Below are 23,657 nucleotides of genomic sequence, written 5' to 3'. Positions count from 1 at the left end.
AATAATAGCTACACCCTGTTTATTCCCATTTGTCAGCTGTTGCGTCACCTTTCCAGTGTTCTAAATTAACATACCCAGTCTGAACTCCTCACATTTTTATTGTGAAATCGTGACATGACAACCTTCATCACAGATGAACAGTCTTCATGATATACTTGGAACAAATGAAATATGAAATGAAAAACAAAAGTCGCCTTCAACACAGAAAGCGCCTGGTATGAACACAAACAGTACTTCTTTTATAACATCATAAAGCAAAGACTTTTAGTGAGCCTAAACCTCTTCCTGTTACACAGTTTTTGGAACAGAGGCTCACAAAATCCACACGCTACACGTTGTGCATCTGACGGATGTTGAGGGTGTCTCGCAGCATCAGGTCACGAAGCCGCCAAAGTGCATCCGCCATGGTCTTGTGGGCGCCCTTGCTTTTCAACCAGTGGGACGGTAATCGGCTTTCCTGCTCTTTTGTTAGGCGCACATCTTGTTTTTTCACTGAAATTGCAACAACACAGTAAAAAACATAGAAATGGGAAACAGGAATGACTTTACTGACCCATCACACAATGTAAAAATTAAAAGTGTGCTATATTTCCAATAAGTGGTCCTACTTTGTATAGGAAGAAGTCACATGGAGGCTTTCATCATCACTACTTTATGTACTGCTTAACAATGACTATTAAAGTTAAAAAAAAAAAAATGCACCTGTGAGAGCATGGTCCCATTTGCTGACTGAGGACGATTCTGCACTGAGACCCTCGATGTATCTGAGGTAGGCCTCGGAGTGCAGCAGCCGCTGAGATTTGGCAGGAGGAGACACAAACACCGGTGTGGACGGCTGGTGGAGCGCCGTTTGTCCTACGTGGCTTTGTCCTGGGTATGGAGGAGGAGCCTGCTGACCTGAGCCCATCAGACCCACCTAGTGAAAACATAATCATTGTTCTTTATTGGATTCAGATTCGTTCAGAAACGTAAAATGAGGCATATACACTGTGCCATGCTAAGCTATTCAGATTCCATGAACATTCTTACATTTTGTTACATTGAAACCACAAAGCTCAGTGTAATTTACTGGCTTGTTAAATGATAGACCAACACAAAGTAAAATGTAATTATGAAGTGAGAGGAAAATAATAATTGGTGTTTAATTTTTGTTTTTACAAATAGAAATCTTAAAAATCAGGCATACGGGCGTATTCAGATCCCATTGCTCTGATAACCTTAAATAAAATCCAGTACATCCATTTACCTTCAGAAGCCACCAACATTATTAAGAGCACACCAGTGCGTAATTTAATCTCTGCTGCTCCGTAAAGCCCTTCAGAGGGTTTGTTAGTGAACAAACAACATGATGAAGCTCAAGCAACACGTCAGTCTGGACAGGAAGAAAGTTGTGGAGAAGTTTAGAGCAGGGTTAAGTTATAAAAACAACACCCCGAGCTTAGAGCATCTTAAGGAGCACTGTTCAACCCATAGTTCCAAAATGGAAAGAGTAAGATCCAGCTGAAAATGTACCAAGACATGGCTGTCCACCTAAACAGGAGGCATCCTGTTAACAGGACAACTATTAGTGATAGACTCCATAAATATAGGAAGAAGAAGTCTTCCCAATCTAGTTCTTGACTCAGGTGAGCTGAATACAATTACATGCTGCACTTTTCAGTTTTTCCAATAGTAAAACCCTTTTAGAACCTTGTATCATTTTCCTTCCACTTCGCAATTCTACACAAATGTGTGTTACAAATGGTTTTTAAAATTACTCACCTGTACACTGTGACTTCTCCTGCATTGTTCACATTTAAATTGTTTACTTTTAAATCACTGCTGCACCTTATATTGTCATTTGATTTTTGCTGCAATTTTCAAGCTGTATGCAACGAAATGTCGTTCTGTACGCAAATACAAAATGACAAATAAAGTTGTCTAGGTCTAAGTTGGACCACCACCTATGCTCTCTCTCAGTGTGTGCGGTGGACCACAGAAACAACATAAACTGAATAAACTCACAATCGGCAACATGATATCAAAGTTAGCAATATTGGCCCTGTGGAGAACTGCATGGATGTAATATTTGATTGGATATATAACTTTATGTTAGATGCATTCACACTCTGCAACGGTCCCTGATGTCTATTTTAGTGGCTTAGATGTGAAAGCTCAAACAAAAGAGAGGGGAATTTTTAATGAGAGAAAAGGATTAAAGTTGTTCAGCAACAGTTTCACAACCACATGTTTTCCCGATGTCATGCAGCACAACCAAAAGATTAAAAAAAAAGATTACAAAAGATTACACTTAAAAGCAGTTTTGCAAGACGTCTGCTAAGTAGGACTTGAAATGCACAAAAGTCTTACCACCGACTCTAAAACCAAATGTATACCAGACCAACAACAGGTTTTAAAAGTGGTTTCACTTCATGGTTTTTAATAGCTACATACTAACAGAGCCATGGTGATTACCTGCGATCCATGCAGGTTTCCCGCCGCCACGCCAATTCCCACGCCATTAACACCTGAGAGGATATTCAACAGCGTAAGCATGATCACACAGTGGAAGATGCCTATTTGCCAGTTTAAAAATGTCTAATACCAACTCGAAAAATACATGATAAATAAAACCTGGGAATGGCAATTACGTAATGATAGGTGATTTTTGGTATGTGCATTTTTAATTGATCCAAAGTTATAGTTAAATCTGTTTGTTTTTGGTTTTTACCAAAAAAAGCCGGCTAGTAATGTCGGATGAGTGACTATGTGGTGAATAACGACTGGCTAGTCATCAAAGAAAGAATCTCAGCCTAGTGATACAGGTAGCCCCTTCAGCGAGTCAGATTGGTAGACGGGAAGCAACTGCGTGGCAGGTGGGGTGTGGGGGGGGGGGGGGGGGTGGCTATGGCAGCACTCTTACCAAAGGATGGCATTCCTCGGAACCCAGACAGAACGGGCAGGAGATGTTGGGGAAAGACCGGCATCCCCATGTAATGCGGTGGTACACCGGCCATTCTAATCATGCATTCAACATGGCCCATCATTGCTGCGCTATAGACACCCATCATACCTTCTCAGGTATGAGGAGGAGGTATTAACACAAGGGGATAGTATTAACACAAGACAAAAACATGCATCAGTCAAACAGGGAACTCACTACCAAGCATGCTGTTAAATACCGACTTAAAGATCAGGCTGTGATGGCGAGACAAAAAGAAATCAAGGACACAATCATGCTAAATGAACAATACCAGAAGCACATGCACTACAATGAGGCAAATGCTGATGTTTTTATACGCTGAAACATTATGAATGTCGGATATCATCACTTGCACGTTCCTATGAATGAAGCGATATCGGGCTAGAGCAAACGTACAATGAAATCACAACACGTGGTTGGAAAGACACACAGATGTGAGAAATGTGAGCAGTTTAGCTTCTCATTCCAGTCTTTTAGGGTACACTGGGGATCCATCTGCGTCTATGAGGGGTTACCTGACACAGGCGTCATGCTGGGATTTAGCATCCCCATAGGGGTTGGGGGAGGCACTACCCCCATCAGTGCCCCTACTGGGGTACCTGCTCTTGGGGATGTCTGATGATGGCCCCTCTCACGCTCCTGTTGTTCGGCCACTTTCGCTGCTCGCTCTGCAGTGCAAAGATGTTGAAGGTTTAGCATTAATAATCCACAAGGACGGAGCCCTGCAAAAGCATTCATAGCCCCTGGACATACTCCCATTTTACCACTCTAAAACCTATACTGAGTTGCATAAATATTCAGACCCTCAAAGTCAATACTTTTTTTAAAACAAGTTTTTGTGTCTGTCTCTACAAGCTTTGCAGATCTGAAGACTTCCATTTCTGCTATTTAATTTTCTTTTTTCTTCAAGACCAATTTGCAAGTCTACTCAAAAGACTTTCAACTTGATTGAGGTCTGTTAGGTCTGATTGTATCGTTAAGGTGGCCATCCAGCTCGAAGCTGGACTACAACGCTGTTTTAAGGTTTTGCTGCAGCCTGTAAGAGATTTTCTTCCAGGATTTCATTGTATTAAGGTTTCATTCTTCCTCACATCAACTCTGTCCAGCTCCCTGTCTCTGCTAAAGACACGCATTCCCACAGCAGGATGCCTCCACCACCATGTTTCACTGTGAGGTTCAGGGTGATGTGTGGTTCAGTTTTCCTCTGCACATGGTGTTGGGTTTCATCTGTCCAGCTCATCCAGCTCACCCTCTGTTTGCTGTATGCCCTGTATGGCTTTCCTTGTTTAAACAGCCACTTCTTGTGGCTTTTTTCCAACAACCGCTTTCTTCTTGATGCTTTTCCATAAAGGCCAGATTTGGTGAGCGAATGAGTATTTAAGGCCCAGCTTTCCAATTCCTCCTTAAGCCAGTGTTGTAGTACTCGAGTCTGAGACTCGAACTCGAGTCCGAGTCATTAGCTAAATTTAGAGACTCGTGACTTGACTTGGACTTGAGCACTGATGACTCGAACTTGGACTCGGACTCCTACATTCAGATCATTCTGACTCGGAAATTGAAAAAAAGACTTGACTTTTTTTTATATCATTAGGCTATAATTTTAATATGTCATTAGAATATTATTTGGTGTATGATTTTATTTTATCTAAATTATTAGTGCAATGTGGTGGAGTGTGGATTTTTTTTTAGTTTAAAAACATGTAGGCTATGCTTACTTTAGTGTGGAACTTGGACTCGACTTGATCAATAAGGACTCGACTTGGATTTGACTTGGACTCGACTCAGATTTTTTTTAATGACTTGGACTTGAACACTGGAGACTCGAACCTGGACTCGGACTCGAGGCATAGTGACTTGACTACAACACTGCCTTAAGCTTCCTTATGCTGGCATAAATAATGAAGCTATGTATCCTTTCCTTTCACAAAAATGCACTTATTTGTGTTTCTCTAATCACATAAATACCAAAAATACAGTGATGCTTGCTGTTGTATTTAAAAAAAAAAACATCAAAAGGTGTAAGGGCTGTGACTACATTTGCTTGTTATGGTCTAAATTTAATACCATAAAGTAGGTGCTGGTACCTTCGTACTCTGCTTTCCTGGAGCTGTCCAGGTTCCTCCACTCCGTGCCAACAAGACGGCTCAAATCCCCAAAGGAGAAGTCCGGGTGCTGAGCTTTGATGACCGCTCGCATCTCGCTGCTGAACAGGATGTAACCACTCATGTTGATTTTCCGCTTCGAAGCCTCTTTCTTTGCGAGCCCCTTCATGGATTTAGGAGTTGACTGTAACCAAACGTGCAAATGCAAGAGCTGAACATTCAGAAGCTTTGCAGACAATGAATTAAACGCTAACCGATGAAATACCACCCCCCGACCTGTGGAGGGGTGTATGACATGATATCCATGTCACTCGCTATAGAGGACTGCATCTGTGGAAGGGAATGATCCCCCAGCTCGCCATCGTCATCCCCAAGATCTTCTAGCTCTTCTTCTGTCATGCCAGCAAACTTAGCCTCCAGTTCCTCGATTTTCTTCTCCAGCAGAGGTGATGGTTCTTTCTGGGGAACTATGAGTTTTCTGAAGAAAGAAAACATAGAAAACTCCCCTTTTCACTCCGGAATACCTTTCATACCTCACACTTTTCCTCTGTCAAGCCTGTGAATATTCAGTGTTATCTTTTTTCAGTCAAAAAGTAGACATATACATCCATCCATCCATCCATTCTCTAACACGCTTTAGATGTATACATGTTTTAGCTTAATAAAACAGAGAATAAACAGAAATAAAGCCAGACAGACTTAGGGAAATTGGTGCTAACTGGGCTGTAAAACTCTCTAAAAACGTTCTGGCCAGAAGTCTCAACCTTGATGGTCATTTAGTAAACATCTTATAATTTCTTGCTGCCAGAAACATACATTTAAACATTTCATAGTAGTTCTTTACCTAAAATAGTAGATTTCATCTTCTACCACCTTCCCAGAGAGAGAAAACCGTTTAAGACCCTTGAACTTCTTCATCTGCTTTTCACTCTCAATGTAGCGACTCTCGCAGAGAAGGACATTCTCTTCAGGCACTTCAGTGGGCCGACATGACAAGTATTCTTTGAAGGATGCCACGGCGCACTTCCCTGTGTGATCAAAAGTTATTTAACGGCTCCAATCACCATCGCATTATGGTTGTAGGACATTACACTTCACTGCATATCAATAAGGGTACCTGTGATGCAGGTCATGGGACAAGCCTCCTCCAAGTTGCTCAGGAACATTTCCTTCTTGTAAAACATCTTGGTAGGCTCATGCTCCGTCTCTTCCGGGTGGATAAAGATGGGGCCAAGGAAGTAGCCTGCTTCATCTCGCATCCACATTTTCTCAATTCTTGCAATAAGAACACAGAGAATGAAAACAGTTTTAAGTTTTCCGCTGCCTTATTTTTTGCACTAATTTCCCTGGCGAGCAAGCAGAGTCTACAATGTATAAACTCACTAAACGTCATATAAATCCTTAACTAAAGTGCCCTTACATTCCTTCTCCAGATAGACAAACTCAGTTTTATTTTAGACAAGCATCAAACAGTTGTAATAACAAGCAATTTGTTTTTTTTTAGGGTTTTTTTTGTAAATCACTGTTGAAGAACGTTGGCCCGCTCTTCTTTAATTTATTTATTTTAAGCCACATTACAGGGTTTTTTATAAATGCCACAGCATCTCAACCTGATTTAACTTCAGACTTTAATAAGGCCAACACTCCAGGTAGTTTTCGAGCCATTCACAGATGGACTGGCCAGTGTTCTTTGGACCATAGTCCTGCTGAGTAGCCCAAATGTATTTAGGCTTAAGGTTATGAGGTGATGGCACCAAATTCCTCTTGAGGTTCTCATATATGCGAGAATTTACTTAAATTTCAGCCATTATGTTAAGTCGTCCCATCTCCTAAAGTTTACCGCTGTTCAAAGTTTTCTCCATTTCTGGAAAATGGCTCTCATTGTGGTTCTCTGGAGTCCTAAAGCCTTAGAAATGGCTCTATAATCCAGACTGATAGAGGTCAGGGAATTTAGTTCACATCTGTTCTTGAATTTCTTTAGATCAGGACATGATATGTTGTTGTTGTTGTTTTTTACTTCATGTTATCAGACAGGTTCTTTTCAAAGGATTTCCTGATTCTACAGGCCGGGCAGAAATCAGGTTAATCCATTGTTAAATCCAGATTTAACAAGGGGGCAATTATACATTCATAAAGAGACGTGTTGGTGTTGGTTGCTCTTACTTCTTCTAAATTTAAAGTTGCTCAGGTTATCTTTCTGTAAGATCAGTAAGAGAGCATTTATCTGAGTTTAGCAAACACGCAAAATCTGAACCTTTTTAAATATAAAGGACGTCGTCCTCGTTTTCAAATTATTTTACTCTACCTGCCCACTCGGTGGCGCACCAGACCATGAGAGGCGATGTACACGCAGTCTCCCACTTTCAGCCACAGGTTGTTGTAACAGAGTTGCTCATAGTACTGACAGCCCGGCTCTCCGTTGGTCACGTCCAGTGGAACGTCCTCCCTCTCCTGTGAACATTAAATCGTTTGTAGGAGGTCCCGATTAAACATAAACTCTTCCTTTTCACCTAAACCGCCAGGTTGAGACTCACTTTGTCTATAACATCAGTCATTTTGCTTTCATCTACAATCTCTGGTGGTTTGTCATCTTGTCTGGTTACAAACATGGAAGCCACTCGGACCACAGGCAGAGGAACGTTTCTGGGAACGAATCGGACCGAGCTGAGGGGCATGGCCCACATCTTGATCTTCTTGAAGGACTTCGACTTGGCAGAGTAGCGAGACTCGCACACGTAGACATCCTCCGCCTTGAATCCTTCCGGGTAAAGCTTGAAATATTCCTTCAATCCCAGAAATGCTCAGTCAGTTCTCAAGAAGACAAATAAGCTATAAATAGCAAAAAAACAAATGCTTGCCGAATGACACGGCAAAGTCGTACCTTCACAAACATGACCACGCACTTTCCCAGGATCTTTCTGATGGGAGCTTTGTTGTAATAGTCACTCTTGAAAACTTCTTTCTCCAAGAACTTTCTTGTTGCGAGATGAAAGGTTTCATTTGGCCTGTAGAACCAGCAGCCGTACAGCCACTTCTCCCCTGTTTGATTCAGAGGTGGGAAAGATCAGTCTTTAGACTGGCTAGGACAAGGATTTCAGTTCCAGTGCTTGATACAATATGTTGCCAAAAATATTAAGATATTAGCCTTCACACACACATCAGATTTAAAGTCATTCCACTGTTAATAAATTATAATTGCATTGTATTTTATGATTACGTACAGCACTTTGGTCCTGTCAGTGTATAAAGTGCTTCATAAATAAAGTTGGTATAGTATGGTATGGTATGGTATTCCACTGTTAATATAAAAGGTTTTAATATGGAGCTCTTGTGGCCATTACAGCTCTGTCTAAAGTGTATGCTTTTAACAATGTTAGAGAGTGTTTATGGGGATTTTTGAAATTCTTTTAATGAGCCCGTTTATGAGGTCAGACGCTGATGTTGGCCATCTAGTCTCCGCTCTAATTCGTCAAAAATATTCTTTGATGGGTTGAAATCAAGACTCTGCGTAGCCAAGTCAAGATGCTCTACACCAAACTCACTCAACCTTGTCCTCATAGGCCTCTCTTTGAGAACTGATCCGCAGTCACGGGGGTGCTGGTGTGTCATTCTGCTGCTTCTCTGGGTGCATTCCCGCAGCTCGAAGCGGGTATTCATCAAGCTAATAAGACCTTATGTTGTTCGGGGATATAGCTGCGCTGATGCATACGTTCAAAAGCTTTATTTGACTTTTCTATGTTGCTCTCAAACATTTGTGTCGTACTGATTGTTACAGTCATTTTTAATTAGTGTAGCGATCTAACTTCAGCTTAATTTTGACAACATTCAGCAGTGCATTATGCTGAAATGCGCTGGCAAGAACCCTTCCACTGGAACTAAGGGGCAACCCTCAAACCTGGACCGATCCCACTTGGTGATCAAAGGTTTTGATGTTCGACCATAGGAGCCCAATGTATGAACCTGTCTACAGCCTGGTTTCGAGCTAATCAGAAGGCCACAGAAAGTTTGTAGATCTGTAGAAATGTACTCTGCAGACAGACGGCAACTACTACAGTGTGCCTTTGCATGCACTATCCCCATTTAGCGATGTTAATTGGCCAACTGATCTGTTGTTCTAATCTTTTGTGGTGAGCATCTTTATAAAATGTACTTGTTGTCAAAGTGGCATCCAAACAAGGTACCAAGCTGGAATCCACATGAGACCACCTGAAACCATGTCAAATATTGCATCCAAGCTGTCTTGTGCAATTGCGATATTGCACAGGTTGATACTGCAATGACAATTGCGATTCAATAAAGTATTTTACGCAGTACTGCCAAAATCTTTGCCAATACAGTCTAAAAGCAGAATGAAAACAAAAAAGCTGCTCTGATGGGTGAGGCAGAGACTCACCGGTGGCATCCTCCCAAAGGCGTTCGATGTAAATGATATGTGGCTGGAGGTTGGGCTCTGCAGGTTCTACATAAACGTAGTCTCCCACATGGTACATGCTGTCCTTGAAGCTGCAGTCCTGACTGTACGTACGCTGAACTTGCCACGAGCCTCCAGCAGTGTCTTCTCTCTTCTCTGCCTCTGTGAAAAAGCCACGGTCCAATTAAACAAAGACGTATCATGAGAGCTTCCACGGTGACGCTGAAGAACCGGGCTCAGAGGATGTTTAAGCGGATACCTCTTTTCTCCTCCTCTCTCTTGATTTTGTCTTCTTCGATCTCTTTGGGAAGCTTTTCCTTCTTCTCCTTTTCCACATCGCTGTGCAAATGCTTGGAAGTGTAGCTGAGGGCGGGGGACATTAGGATCTCTCCATTTTTACACAGCTCATCCCTAATACGGATGAAAAACTGCTGCAGTTCCACTGCGTCTTCAAAGATCTCCGAATCGGTCCTGTAACGAATGCACGGCGTAAAAACTAACCTTGGATTTCTTTCAGAACACAAATTGACGGACTTGCAACAATACCTGACCTATTCAACCGCCTGGCCTTCTCCAGAACTTCAAACATGTGGTCCTGAAACACGTCCAACCTCTTGTAACGCCCGCTTTCCACGTTTTTCCTGACGATCTCGAAGTTGAGCGCCGGCCTCTCGGGGCTTGCGGGGTCCGCCGCGGGAATCTCTGCGAGCGAATCGCTGTAGCAGCGCCCTTCGTCGTCTTGGTGGCCGAGCACAGACACGAAGAGACTCCGGATGAGTTCCTGGATGAGGCGGGGAACGTCGGGCACGTGATTGTCGTCTCCTCCTTCCAGCTCTCGCCTCGTCTCCAAAAGCACCCTGTGCAGCAACAAAGCGTCGCGGTAAATCAGAGACTCGGGCTCGTTGTAGGTGCAGGCGTTGTTGAACATGAGCACCAGGTCTTCGACCAGAGCGTCCACGTCCTGGTACTTGTTAGCCAGCATGTGGCTCTTGATCTTCTCCATATCTACGGGTTTCTTAATGGCGATGTAGTAGTCGGGCAGCTCGGCCCGAGACGGAAGCCGCAGGAAGATGGCGCTGAGGCGACGGCCGCGCTTATCTGTGTAGTTCTTCACGGCTTCATAAAGCTCATTTAGTTTCTGCTGTAAGGGGGTCAGATACTTGGACTTTTTCAGAGAGAGGCTATTCTTTCCTGCGATAAAAAAAAAAAAAGTAGACATGTGAATGTCAATTAAACACTAAACTCAATGTCTAGAAAAAACCTGAAAGCCGTACTTATTTTTAACTTTGGAGACATGATGTCGTCATCGTCAGTTGCTGGCCCGAGATCTCTGCGTCTATCTTCCATGATCTTCTCAAGAATGTCTGCATCGTTGTAGACCTACAGGAATAACAGCGGGAGGAGATCTCTGTGGCGTGGATTGCACTTTAAGAGTATTTATAACAATGCTGAGTCTGAAGCTGATGAGAACAGGAAACACATTTGCCCTTAGCGTTTTTCAGGCATTTTCAGAAAAAAAAAAAAAGAAACAACCAATCAGAATGACTCCAAAAGCAGCAACGAGAGACACGTACAGCCACAACCCTGAATGTTACCTGGGAGCCTTCTTCATTGTAATGTCTCGCGTTGCGAAACATCAGCTTCATGTCCTCCACCATTGCATCCTCGGTCATGTACTTGTCCGAGCGAATGTTGTAGTCGATGGTCCTCAGGTCCATTGGTTCCAGGATAACTTTGTAGTAATCTGGGTAGTCCTTCTTAGAAGGCTTCAGTATGAAGAGGTCACAGAGTCTGCGGCCGGTGCCGGCTTCCCGGGCCTCAGTAACGGATGCCAGGAGAGCTTTCATTCGATTTTTCTTTGTGTTCTTCTTGTGGCTGAAAACCAAAAGGTGACAGTCGAAAGCAAAGCTCCCGTCAGTAAAAGGAACGAGTGCAGGCTGGAACGTTTTAGAACCAAAACGTACCTTTTTCTTTTTGTGCTGCTGGTGTCCGATGTGGCCGAGGAGAGCATGCTGTCCCCATCGTCATCTGCTCTCTGTAAAAGCTCTTTTCTTTTCATCTAGACAGATACACTGCGTTGTAAAAAATATTCATGCTCCTTTCTCACATTTTGTCACATTACAACCTCAAGCATCAATGCATTTATTGGGGTTTTGGATGATATATCAACAGCTCCCATTCATGGTAAAAGTTGTTTCCACGATAAAAGATAAGTTGGACTATAAAATTCAACATTAACATTCAAAGGCAACTCGAAACGCATAGGGTTTTAACCTTGATTTAAAGGAACTCAGGGTTTCGGCACTTTTACAGTCTTCTGGGAATTTGTTCCAGATAAGTGGAGCATAAAAACTAAATGCTGCTTCTCCATATTTGGTTCTCGTTCCAGGTATGCAGAGCAGACCAGAGCCAGAAGACTTGAGTGGTCTGGAGGGTTCATACACTGTAAAGTATTTAGGTGCTAAGACATTCAGGGATTTATAGACTAACAGGAGTATTTTAAAGTCTATTCTCTGAGATACAGGGAGCCAGTGTAAGGACTTTAGAACTGGGGTGATGTGCTCTACTTTCTTAGTCTTAGTGAGGACGCAGGTCTGAGTCCATTACTGCACCCAGGTTTCGGGCCTGATCAGTGGTTACTAGCCCAAGCAGCTGATGTTGTGCACTAACTTTTGATCTCTCCTCCGTTGGTCCAAAAATGATTACTTCAGGTTTGTTTTTATTCAGCTGATGAAATTTTGGCACATCGATGCATTGATTTCTTCTAGGCATTTACTCAGTGCTTGAATGGGTTCATAGTCACCTGGTGACACGGTGATGTATAGCTGTGTGTCGTCTGCATAGTTATGGTAGCTGATGTTGTTTTTTATGATCTGAGGGAGTATGTAGATATTGAATGGGAGGGGACCCAGAATGGACCCTTGGGGAACCCCACATGTGATTTTTGTGTTCTCTGATGTAGGAGTGATCGACAGTATCGAATGCTGCACTGAGGTCCAATAGAACCAGCATGGTGATTCTTCCACAGTCAGTATTTATATGGATGTCATTAAACACCCTGATAAGGGCGGTCTCTGTACTGTGGTGAGCACGGAAGCCAGACTGGAAAACGTCAAAGCAGCTGGTCGTTGTTAAGAAGGTGTTTAATTGTTGAAACACAGCTTTTTCAATACTCTTACTGATAAAGGAAAGGTTTGAGATGGGCCTGTAGTTCTGCAGTAGTAGTTTGTTCAAATTATTCCTTTTTAACAGTCGTTTGATAATTGCTGCTTTTTAGGGACTGTTTGAAAGGAAAACACCTGACAGAAGGGACCTGTTTATTATCTGGGTCAAATCAGACGTTATGACTGGCAAAACCTTCTTAAAGAAAGCTGTGGGTAAAACATCAAAGCAGCAGGAGGAAGAAATTGGCTGGTGAACGATTTCTTATGGATGTACAGACTCCATCTCTAATCTTTTGGATTTTCTCAATAAAAAAGTCATCAAATGTATTGCAGGCCCTGGTAGAGTGGAGTTTGGATGCCACAGTCAGCGAGGGTTTGTTAACCTGTCGATTGTGGCCAGGTAGATCCTTCTGAAGCGTGTGAGACAATGCTCCTGCTGAGCCACCACAGTTTAATGGAAACAACGAGAAAAGAAGCTGAACTGACCTGCTGGATGTGCTGAAGCTTGAGCACACGCTTGTAGATGGAAGACTGGGGAACATTGTAGCGTTTGGCGTTCTCAAACATCAGCGCCAGATCTGAGTCGATATGCTCAACGCTTTCGTACTCATTGTTCTTCATCTTGTTCCTGCAGAGAATTACGGGCACTTACATATGGGGCAAAAAAATACTGCACTGCACAGTGAGCGTGTGTGATGCCAAAGAAAAATAGAAGTCTAGATATTGGCTACACAAACGAATGGTATGAATCTATAGGAAAGAACGGAGGAAAAGACACACTAAGCAAAGAATGTTTTGAAGGACAGAAGGAAACTACACAGAATTTAGACGGTGGGACCTGGAAAATACTGAAATGAAATTCAAGACTTCTACAGGCTGTGTAGGAGCCCTATAAGAAGTCCATCCCTGTGACGAGTGTAAAGACAAACAGATCAGTATCAGCCTCGTCATACTTGATCTGATGCAGGCAGAGCGGCTGACTGATCTGCTGGTAATAGTCGGGGTAGTCTTTCCTGGAGGGTAACTGCAGAAAGGGCTCAGAGATCAGCTGGCCCTGACTGTTCCTGGCTCCTCGCACGGCTTCATAAAGCTGAAAGATGGGATTGCTCATGTCAATGTTCGACGTCATACTCTCTGCTTCGGATTCGCCCTCGTCGTAGTGGACAGTCCCTGACAACAGCAGGAAGATAACCAATAACAACGCACACTACTCGACGCTGGACACCAGCGTCTAGTAGCATCACGACTGTCTTGGTCAGATGAATAGGTCAATAAGTACCAGAAAGTATGCCTTCCTCATCGCTTTCATATTGAAGCGCCATAGTGATGGCTGAGAGGCGGTCTCCTTGGACAGACCTTTTATTCCTAGCAAAGAAGGAAAACGTTGAACAGAACAGATAAACTCAAATAACAACGTAACACTTGCATGGTTTCAAGAGCTGATGCTTTATCCTTACCTGATGCGAATACTGGACTTTATCGGCTCTCCGTGTTCAATCTCGGACTTCTTTTGTGCAAAAACCTTCTTAATAGTGTTGGCGTCCTGCATCCCAACAGCAGATTAAGGCGGGTTATGACAAATGCCAGCGACAGCACACTGCATTGACGTTCCAAGTTACATGCTTACCTTAAAGACCTGAGAACCAGGCTCGTTGTAGGTTTTGGCGTTCTTCACCAGCAGGTCCACATCTTTAGCCATGGCACTGACACTCCGATAATTGCCAAGCTAAAATAAAAGTTAAAAACATGTTTTTTATTATTATTGTTGTTGGAATTTAGTAAATTATTTAAAAACACCTAATGAGAATTGAACAGTGAACTTATCAGACCTATAAAACCGTACCTGAATTTTCTGGCCGATGATTTTCAGATCAATTGGTTCTTTAATTACAGCGTAGTAATCGGGGTATTGCTAAATAGAAAAGAGAGAACTATAAATTAAAGTTGGACATATGAAAGTTCCCCCCTCCCCCACTGTCAAATATTTTTTATTTCATACCATTTTGGATGGAAGCTTCTGGAAGAGCTCGCTGACCAGACGACCACTGGGCTCAGTGTAGGATACAATAGCGCCAAAGAGCTGCTCTAGAACTTCTTTCAAACAAGCTGACGCACTCTGGATTTAACAATTAAGCACAGACGTTCAGAAATGACATGCGGTTATTCATACATACAGATGAGGACATAATACTACACACTGACAGGGTTGCAGGGTCATACAAAAGTGTTCCTACCGCCTCAACCATTCCACATTTTGTTGCGTCACAACCACAAACTCTGATGTGTTTTACTGGATTTTATAAGACAGACAAACTCAAAGCAGTCTATAATTGAAATTATAGAAATGAAAGGAGGCATTGCTACAGAAACTAAAATCTGAATGGTGTGGTGTGCATATGCACCTAGCCCCCGTTTACTACTATAGTCCAAAATGAAATTCAGAGCAACTAATTGCTGTCAGACATCATCCAATTAGCAGATGGAGAGCGCCTTCCTGTCCTTAAATCCCAGTATAAATGCAGTTGTTCAGTGAAGGCCTCAGAGTGTAATTCTGAAGGAGCAACAGCAATCCAGAGCGCTGGAGGAAGAATATGGTGTAGTTCCCCTACATGTCACAAAGCTGTTTTGGAAGAGACGAATGAGTAAAGAACTTTGTTTCTGGATGTACAAAGCTGTCAGAGACATATCCCAAAACACTTGTAATTGCATCAAAAGCTGTGAAACCTTTACAAGTCATTGACTCAGTGGGCTAAAGCCAAAGCCTTGCCACCCTTCCCACACACAAAAAAAATCATGTTTCCCTTTCCTTCCTTGTAACAATTATGCACAACTTTGTGTTTGTCTATAACATCAAATACCAATAAAACACACCAAAGTTTTAGGTGGGAATAAAAAAAATATATAAAAATTTTATGGGGGTACTAATACCGAAATGCATTAAACTGCTAATGTCACAACTAATTAATAATAAATCAATTTTAAATACCATACAGTTAAAGTGAGCACAATACCGCTTATGTTGTCTTGGTAGATGTACAGAATACCACAAATAAACACCCATCTCATTAAAATATAAAGTCTAAAAGATTAATTGCAATAAATGTCTCTTCGTACCGCTGCCAATGTTGCAGAAGCAAAACAGATTTTCCTCATCTGAAATTAATTTACAGGATTTGATTTCAAAAACCTTGTGAGTGCCTTGAAGTTGCGTTTAGCCCGTCTACAGAGAGATGTGCACTCAGCAACTCTGTAATGTAGGTCAGGGTTTGTTTTCCGAACGCTTAAAAGATGCAGCAAAGATAAAGTACTTGAGTCTCCCTCCCAGACTGCTACATTTTCATCTGAAAGACATCAATGGTTTCTCTTCTTTTTTTTTCTAAAAAAAATTATTTTCATAATTGCTGGACTGCATTCACGCCCGTCTAAAAACAAATAAGATGTTGCGATAATCGGATCCTGGAGTCTCACCTCATCTTCAGTGGAACCTCCAGCGTTTTCCTGTGCATAGTCTCCATCTTCATCGTCGTCGTCGTAATCACCCCGCTGAACGAACTCGTTCTTCGTCCGCAGGTAGAGGTCCCACAGCTTACAGGCGGCTCTGTATTCAGGACTATCTGACTGCGGTAGAAGCAAACTCAGTTTCATGCGTCTGCCCTCTATTAGTAACAGTAACTGGAGCCCAGAGGAATCTGGTACCTTGTAGTACGTCTTTGCATTGTTGAACAAAAGCTGAAAGTCGGCGGTCAGCTGATCGACATCGTCGTACTCCTCCATCTTTAGTTTCTGCTGGATCTTCATCATGTCAATGGGCTGAGACACCACATGGTAATAGTCTGGTTGATTCCTGGGTAAAAAAAAAATGGAGGGACCTTTGCTGTATCCAGTGTTCACACCTAAACTACATGAAATATATAGTGTAAAGGTTGAATAGTCACCCATGTCCTCACCTTCGTTTGGGGGCTCTGATGAACAGCTCGCACAACATCCTGCCGTGGTCGTCCTTGTAATCTCTGATTGTGTTGTACAGCTCATGGCATACGGCGATCTGAAAAGGCCACATTTAAAAGACTGAAAATGATCCACCCTTCACCACAGAGACCTCCTTCCTCAAATCTGTGTTGTGAACAATTTTCACAGTTCAGAGAAGAAAAGAAAAAAAAAAAAACAGTGACTGAAATGTGTAAAATTACAGGATCCACAGTTGGAATGTTTGAGGTCCTTCTCCTCTTTCTCCCAATTGAAGACACTAACGAAGTCTGGCTATCGTCAAAATCTCCTCCACTCACACTGCTAGAGGGGGACATCGCCCGTCTCCTTTTCAAGGCCATGACGAACCCCTGAGAAGACAAGCGTCAGTCAAGCAACAAATGGGCAGAAAATACTCCTTATATTGACGACGTTATGACAAACGAAACAAGCTTGACTCGGATTAATGTCACTGAATATAAACATTACCCAAGTACTTTTTTTAAATGGCCTTGCCAGAAAACTAACTGCAGGCAAATTCCCTTTTATTCAGAATATGGAAGATTACATGAGTCAGATTAGTATTGACAATGTATTTGACCCCTTACAGATTTCTTCTGCATTTGCTTTTTGTTAAAAAAAAACATTTTAAGGATTTGGGACTCCAGTGAAGTACAAAGGTGAGAGCAGGGAGAGTCATTACCCACAAATGACAAAAACATTTTAGCCAAAATTACTCCAGGAGCACGCTGATGACTCATCCAGGAGGTCACCGATGAATCCAGAGCAGCATCTAAAGCACATTTGCCTCAGTTAAAATCAGTGTTCATGTATCAATAATTATCACATAAAACACTGGAGAGTTCTACGGTAAAAACCACAAAAAAGAATAAAAATATCTTTCTTAATCTTTAACAATAAAAAAGACTTTGGGGGAAATGTGGGTGGTATTTTGACGCTTTAAACTCCTTTGCTGCTTAAATGTCTGGATGCGTTTGCAGTAACTGATGGAAACTCGCGAATGCTGCTTTTAAGCAGGACATCCTGAAGGTGAAAGTCTGGACTTTAAGCTCAAAGTGCAAGATTACGATCCAAAACACAGCAGCAAACCAACCTCTGAATGGGAAAAAACTAATGAAAACAAAATGAAGCTTTTGGTGTCTGCTGACACCTATTCAAAGCTCAGACTTAAATTTGATTGAGATGCTATGGCATGACCAAATCGAGCCCATCGATGCTAGAACAGGCTAAATTAAAATGTTTCTGCAATGATAGTTGGCCATAATTCCTCTACAACAAGAAAATGACTCATTGTCATTTATCACAAACGCTTGACAGCAGTGATTCCTGCCAAGTCTTTAGGTTTAGGGGGTAATTAGTTTTCCACACAGGGCCAAGTTGGTTTGGATAAGGTTGTTTTGCTGTAATAAATTCAGGATTTGAAAGACGCATTTCGTGTTTACTCATATTTCCTTTGTCTGGTGTTAAAATTTCTTTGAAAATCTGAAACACTTTAGCGCGATAAACAAGCAAAAACTGAAGAAATCTGTAAGAGGGAGAACGCTTTTTAACACCCCTACAGCACCGTCATTGACTGTGGTCTCCCATAATTGCATTTTAAAGAAATTTTCTTTCAAATGCATTTTCAAAAAAACACCTTTGTCATTGTTTAAGTTAGGTTTTAAGCACCATCTCTTCAAGTTCCTTAAAAGTATTTCAGTTTTTTTTTTTCAAATTTGGGCTTTTTCCATTAATTTTCAATCCAGCACAAGTTAACTGAGATCTAAATGAATTATTCAGGCATCAAAGGCTCACATACTCAGCAAATAATCGCTGTCTAAATAAGACAACTGAACAAAAAACAGATTCAAATCGGATTATTTGGGCACTTCGATACAAACCACAACAAAAATACAACGCAGCTAAAGTCCAAAGAGAAAAATGAAAAGGCCTTCATTTTATAGAGGTCTTTGCTTCTCTTTTCATGCTGTTCAGAAAGTTTTTCATTTACCTAACAGAGCGCGTTCCCTCAAATGCAACAGATGCTATGATTGGAAAGGTGAATATTCTCAAAATGAACATGAGAAAACGAATAGTCCGTTACAATGACACTTAAAAAAAAAAAAGCAGAAGAGTTTGTTGGTGGTAGAGATGTTTTATTAGAAATTAAACTTAAAACCATTTTTTTATGAAAATGCAATGGGTGCAAGCTGACATGCGATATAAATGCACCGGAGGAAAGATGATACAAACATGCCAAAGAGGTCCCACATTCATTTGTACACATTCCCCAAAATCTTAGAGAGGCAACACACAGCAACAACAAAAAAAACAACATCTGGTTTCATTGTCTGGAAAAAAAGGAATATTTTTATTACAGTCACAATGAAAAGCAATGTTAACCATAAATCATCTTTGTACAAGAATATCAGATTTAGAAAGGTAACAGCAACCGCTGTTTCCTGCAGCGCTTAAAAACCTTATCAAGACCCGAGAACGGATTACAGTGACAAGAATAAATTGAATAAATCAAACCTAAACGGACAGATAAATCCGAAAACAGCCCTGAAGTTAAAATTAAAGGAGCGACCTTTTTCACACCAACATACAGAGGGGAGTAGTAGGGCTAGTTTCTCATCGAGTCAAAGTGCGCAGCGTCCAGAACATGGAGCAAGTTGCATACCTTACTTATTATGACATGTGGGAAAAAGAAAATAAACAGAATTTATAATAATAATAATTAATACGATCCTTTGGGGAGACGTGTTTCAGGCAATCTGCAGAGGGAACTACATGTTAAACCCGAGACATTACCTACTTCAACCCAAGAGATGTCATCTGAACCAGTTAGGTCTGAATATAGAGATCATGTGCAACATTTTCATTTTATTTGTCTGGAACGGGGTCTATTTTAAAGAAGCAGACACAGCTGTCAGCATCTGGATGAAGATGTGTAAAGCGTGCAACAGCAGAATGATCTGGTACCTCCTGTTAAAACGGAGTGGCCACGTGCTTCAGGAAGAGGCGTTGCTGTAAAGTCAGTGACTCCATGCGGTCTGCTGGCCTTCCTTCTTTTACCTTCTGGCGCTCCAAAACTGATTTTGACGACATCGTATCAAAGTAACTGGGATCAAACTCAAATTCAGGTAAGCTCAGTTTGAATCTTGATGCGATTGGACTGATTTGACGAGCCAGTTCTGAATATTAACCGAGCCGGATTGATCTTGTAAAGTGCTTTGAGACGACGCTCGCCGTGAATTGCCACTATGTGAATAAAGTAAATCAAACTGAACTGAATTCGATCTACACAGAAGTGGTTCATCTGACACAAATCAGCATTCTTGACCCCAAAGAGGTAATTTCTACTAAGAAAAAAAAGAAACCTTCATGCACCCAAGCCGTCGTTTACGATTGCACACACCGAAGCTGCCATGAAAGTGGCAAATCAATATATTGAGCCACTTTAGCTCCAACCTTCAGAAACATAATACAAGACCTGATACACGCAAAGAAAATGAATATCGGGAAAAAGTTGAATATCTTATACCTCATTTTAAAAAACTGAGACTCATACATTATATGGATTCGTTACACATAATGCAATAAGAAATAATTCAAGCCTTGATTTCTTGTATTTTATTTATTTTGTAAAATCTTTATATTACATAAGATCAGTAAAAAAAAAAGAAGATATTTTATACAGAAATGTCTGGCTTTTGAACTGTCTTCATTTCTATGCACTCCATTTTTATTGGGCCGCCTTTTGAATGAATTACTGCTTCAACACAGCGCAGTGATCAGTCTGTGGTTCTGCTGATGGAAGCCCAGGTTGCTTTGATAGCTGCCCTCAGGTCATCTGCTTTGTTGGGTTTGGTGTCTCTCATCCTCCTGATAACAGAGATTCTCTGTGGGGTTCAGGTCAGGCCAACTTACTGGCCAATCAAGGCAGCGTAACAGTGTGGTCATTAAACCAGCTTTTGGTACCTTTGTGGACAAGCGCCATGCTGAAAACTGAAATCAGCATCTCCATACAGCTGGTCGGCTGAAGCAAGCGTGAAGTGCTCTAAAACTTCCCGGCTGTGTTGACTGCGGACCAACACCAGCAGATAACACGGCATCCCAAACCTTCACTGACTGTGGAAATTTACACAGGGCCTCAAGCAACGTGGATTGTGTGATTCTCCGCTCTTCCTCCAGACTCTGGGACCTTGATTTCTAAAGGAAATGCAAACTTTACTTTCATCTGAAATGAAGACTTTGGACTCCGTGCAACAGTCCAGTTCTCTCTCTCCTTGGACCCGGGCTAAGGACCTGGGTTGATATTAGGAATGTGACATTTGTAGCCCGTGTGTAAGATTCATCCGTGGCTCTTTACATGCTGACTTCAGCCTCAGTCCACTCCTTCAGGCCTAAAATCCTTGAATGGACTTTCCTTGAGAACGCTCTCACGGCTTAAAGTTATCCCCATTTCTGGTGCATGTTTTCCTCCCACACTTTTTTCTTCCACTCAACTTTCTATGAATATAATTGGATTCAGCCGCCTGTGAACAATCAGCTTATTTAGCAATGACTAGGGCTAACCTTACTTGCAGAGGAAGTCAATGACTGTCTTCTGGACATCTGTGCAGTCGGCAGCCTTCATATGTGTAGCCTTCTGACCGAGACAAAAAACCTGGGGAAACCTCTGCGGGTGTTTTGAGCTAATTAGCTGAGAAGGTTCTCACACCATGAGTTACAGATATTTAACTTTTTCCCAATATAAAAATTTTCTGAGACAGAGTTTGGGGTTGTCGTTATCTGTGAGCCATAACATTTTTTTTTTAAATATATTGCAATGTTGCCTTATTGCACGTGGAATCTGACTATACTCCTATAAGTTGTATGCAACGAAATTTCGTTCTGTATGCACCCTGTGCATACAAAATGACAAATAAAGTTGTCTAAGTCTCTAATCATCAAAATGATGAGAAATAAAGGTCGGAATATGTCACTCTATCATGTGTAATGAATCTATATATGAGTTTCACGTTTTAAAATGAGTAAAAACGTGTAAAATATTCAAATTCTTGTAGATACACTTGTGTGTGCAGTACTACGGGTAAATGGGGGGGTCCAAAAAGGAGGAGTACTAATAATGTGCCACTAGTGACTGATAAAAAGTGTTTTCCTTAACGTATTAATGTACTTAAATAAAAAGTTAGGATCTTGCTTTAATGTTTATTGTCCTATCACACTGCTTTTGTAACTGGAGTGTTTTTTTTCCAACAAATCTTTACAGGGGGGACACTTTAGTCTGCATCTGCACGCAGCCTATATTTATATTAGATGCTCAGGGAACTGGGCCATGAAACATGTCACTGGTAAAGACTACCAGCATCATCCATCATAAACTTGTAGGAAACCTGATTAAATACTTCAGGGGCGGAAAATGTATGCGTCCCATGTTGATATGATTTAAACATCAGACCAGTTAAGGTCATTTTAATGAACTCTTTAACAATATCAAGAAGAAATGTGCGACCCCCCTACCACCACCGATCTAAATTCACCTTAAATGACCGATTAGAGCGGTGATGTCTGAGCCCCGTCTCCAGGTAACAGCCCCCCCCCCCTCCATCCTGTAATGTCACGTAGCAGCTGGCTGTGGTCCAGAGTACCCACATCAGCAGAGAGCTAACCCAGTGAGCAGCAGCAGCGGCGGCAGCGGCTGTCCACCGACTGTCACTCAGCGTGGTGGACAGCTTCAGACCTCAGGACAGCTAACGTTAGCTACGCTCCACGGCTGGCCTCAGACGTCAAACACTTTGGACAAAGGCGGCAGTTTAAACGAGTAACGTTTTAAATAGTGAAAAAAAATAAAAAAAAAAAAATAGGAAAGGAAAAGCGGCCGTTAAATGGTATCGACGACACACGCCGGAAAACCGTTGCATGTAAACTAACCCCTGACATACCTGCGACCTTACCTTAGGTGGGCACCGTAACAGGACCCACAAAATCCTACGCTGCTCGAAAGCCAATCACCTATCGATTTTAGACAGGCGGAGGGACCTGTGAAGCTAACGGGCATTCCGCTACCACTTCCGCTAGCTGGCTGTCAAAATAAAACGATATTTTTTAAATATTTATCCCTTTACGCCCCAGGAACTTCAAAAAGACCCTACACAATTTAGTCCACATGTTTCACCAAAACATAACTGACGTGAAAAGAAAATCGAGAAATGATAAATTGAGACAAATGCTAATAACAATTGTCTGCAACTGACATCCGGTTAGTTTAAGTCCCTCGCTCACGGTAACCTCGCCATTTAAATCCATCTAAGTTACACAATTTTTTCAAATCAATACTTTTGATTTACTTCAAATGTGTTCGTATGTCGGTGTTAAAGCATTTTACAAGTTTCAACGTGTTTTATAAAGAAATATTTGGTCGGGCCTTTTTGTTACAGACCAACACAAAGTATTGCAGCAATCATGAAGTCAATGGAAAATGAAAAGGATTTTCTGGGTTTTTTTTACCGAAATGTGGTGCCTACATTTGCATTCAGATCCTGAATCATGACTTGGAATTACTATCTTTGGCTGTAATAACAGGTCCAGGTCTCGCAGCTTTAGATATCTAGATACATTTATATTTGTAAAAGAGCTCAAGCTGACTGGAACATTTAAGTCTTGCCACAGATTTTTAATTTAGATTAAAACCCATTCCATTGGAGGTCTGGCTATATGTTTCAAGTCTTTTGCAGCTTCTAACAGGTTTTCATTCCCCCCCTGTCTCTGCTAAAAAGAAGCATCACAGCATGATGCTGCCACCACCATGTTTCATAGTGGGGAGGGTTTGTCAAGGGGCAGTGTTAGTCTTCTGTCAGACAGCTGGTGTTTACTGCATGAAAGGCAACAAGTTTGTGTTTGTCTCTTGAACAATTTGCAGCAAATGGACTTTTCTCACTTTCTTTCAACAATTGTTTTTTTTTTTCTTGTTTTTTGTTTTGTCAGTCTTCCATACCAGATTTATGAAGTACGGAGCCCCTAAAGGGACATGGAGGGAAAAAAAA

General features: G+C 41.7%; 1 protein-coding gene across 8 annotated transcripts; it reads right to left on the bottom strand.

The window, feature by feature from the left end:
- Nucleotides 1–80: 80 nt before the first annotated feature.
- On the bottom strand, nt 81–22,683 carry pbrm1 (polybromo 1). 8 transcript variants are annotated; one of them, XM_036151539.1, is made up of 30 exons: nt 22,569–22,683; nt 16,830–16,976; nt 16,587–16,684; nt 16,336–16,483; nt 16,108–16,257; nt 14,639–14,755; nt 14,483–14,551; nt 14,267–14,365; nt 14,097–14,182; nt 13,919–14,004; nt 13,593–13,809; nt 13,126–13,267; nt 11,440–11,534; nt 11,071–11,350; nt 10,750–10,855; nt 10,027–10,666; nt 9,735–9,946; nt 9,458–9,637; nt 7,946–8,103; nt 7,599–7,847; nt 7,370–7,515; nt 6,182–6,339; nt 5,909–6,092; nt 5,341–5,542; nt 5,047–5,248; nt 3,478–3,630; nt 2,903–3,052; nt 2,455–2,507; nt 703–916; nt 81–492 (listed from the first exon to the last, which is right to left on the bottom strand). In XM_036151539.1, the coding sequence occupies exons 2-30, from the start codon at nt 16,965–16,967 to the stop codon at nt 329–331; spliced, it is 4,896 nt and encodes a 1,631-aa protein (XP_036007432.1). In that variant the 5' UTR covers nt 16,968–16,976; nt 22,569–22,683; the 3' UTR covers nt 81–328. The 8 variants fall into 8 exon arrangements, with proteins under 8 accessions (XP_036007432.1, XP_036007435.1, XP_036007434.1 ...); XM_036151542.1 differs by having other exon boundaries at nt 16,926–16,976; XM_036151541.1 differs by having other exon boundaries at nt 22,557–22,679.
- Between the last annotated feature and the right edge of the window lie 974 nt (nt 22,684–23,657).

Source organism: Fundulus heteroclitus, chromosome 20 (genome assembly GCF_011125445.2).
Source record: "Fundulus heteroclitus isolate FHET01 chromosome 20, MU-UCD_Fhet_4.1, whole genome shotgun sequence".
In the NCBI taxonomy this organism is placed as follows: Eukaryota; Metazoa; Chordata; class Actinopteri; order Cyprinodontiformes; family Fundulidae; genus Fundulus; species Fundulus heteroclitus.
Note: the sequence above shows the minus strand (reverse complement) of the source record. Positions and strands in the feature narration are given on the sequence as shown.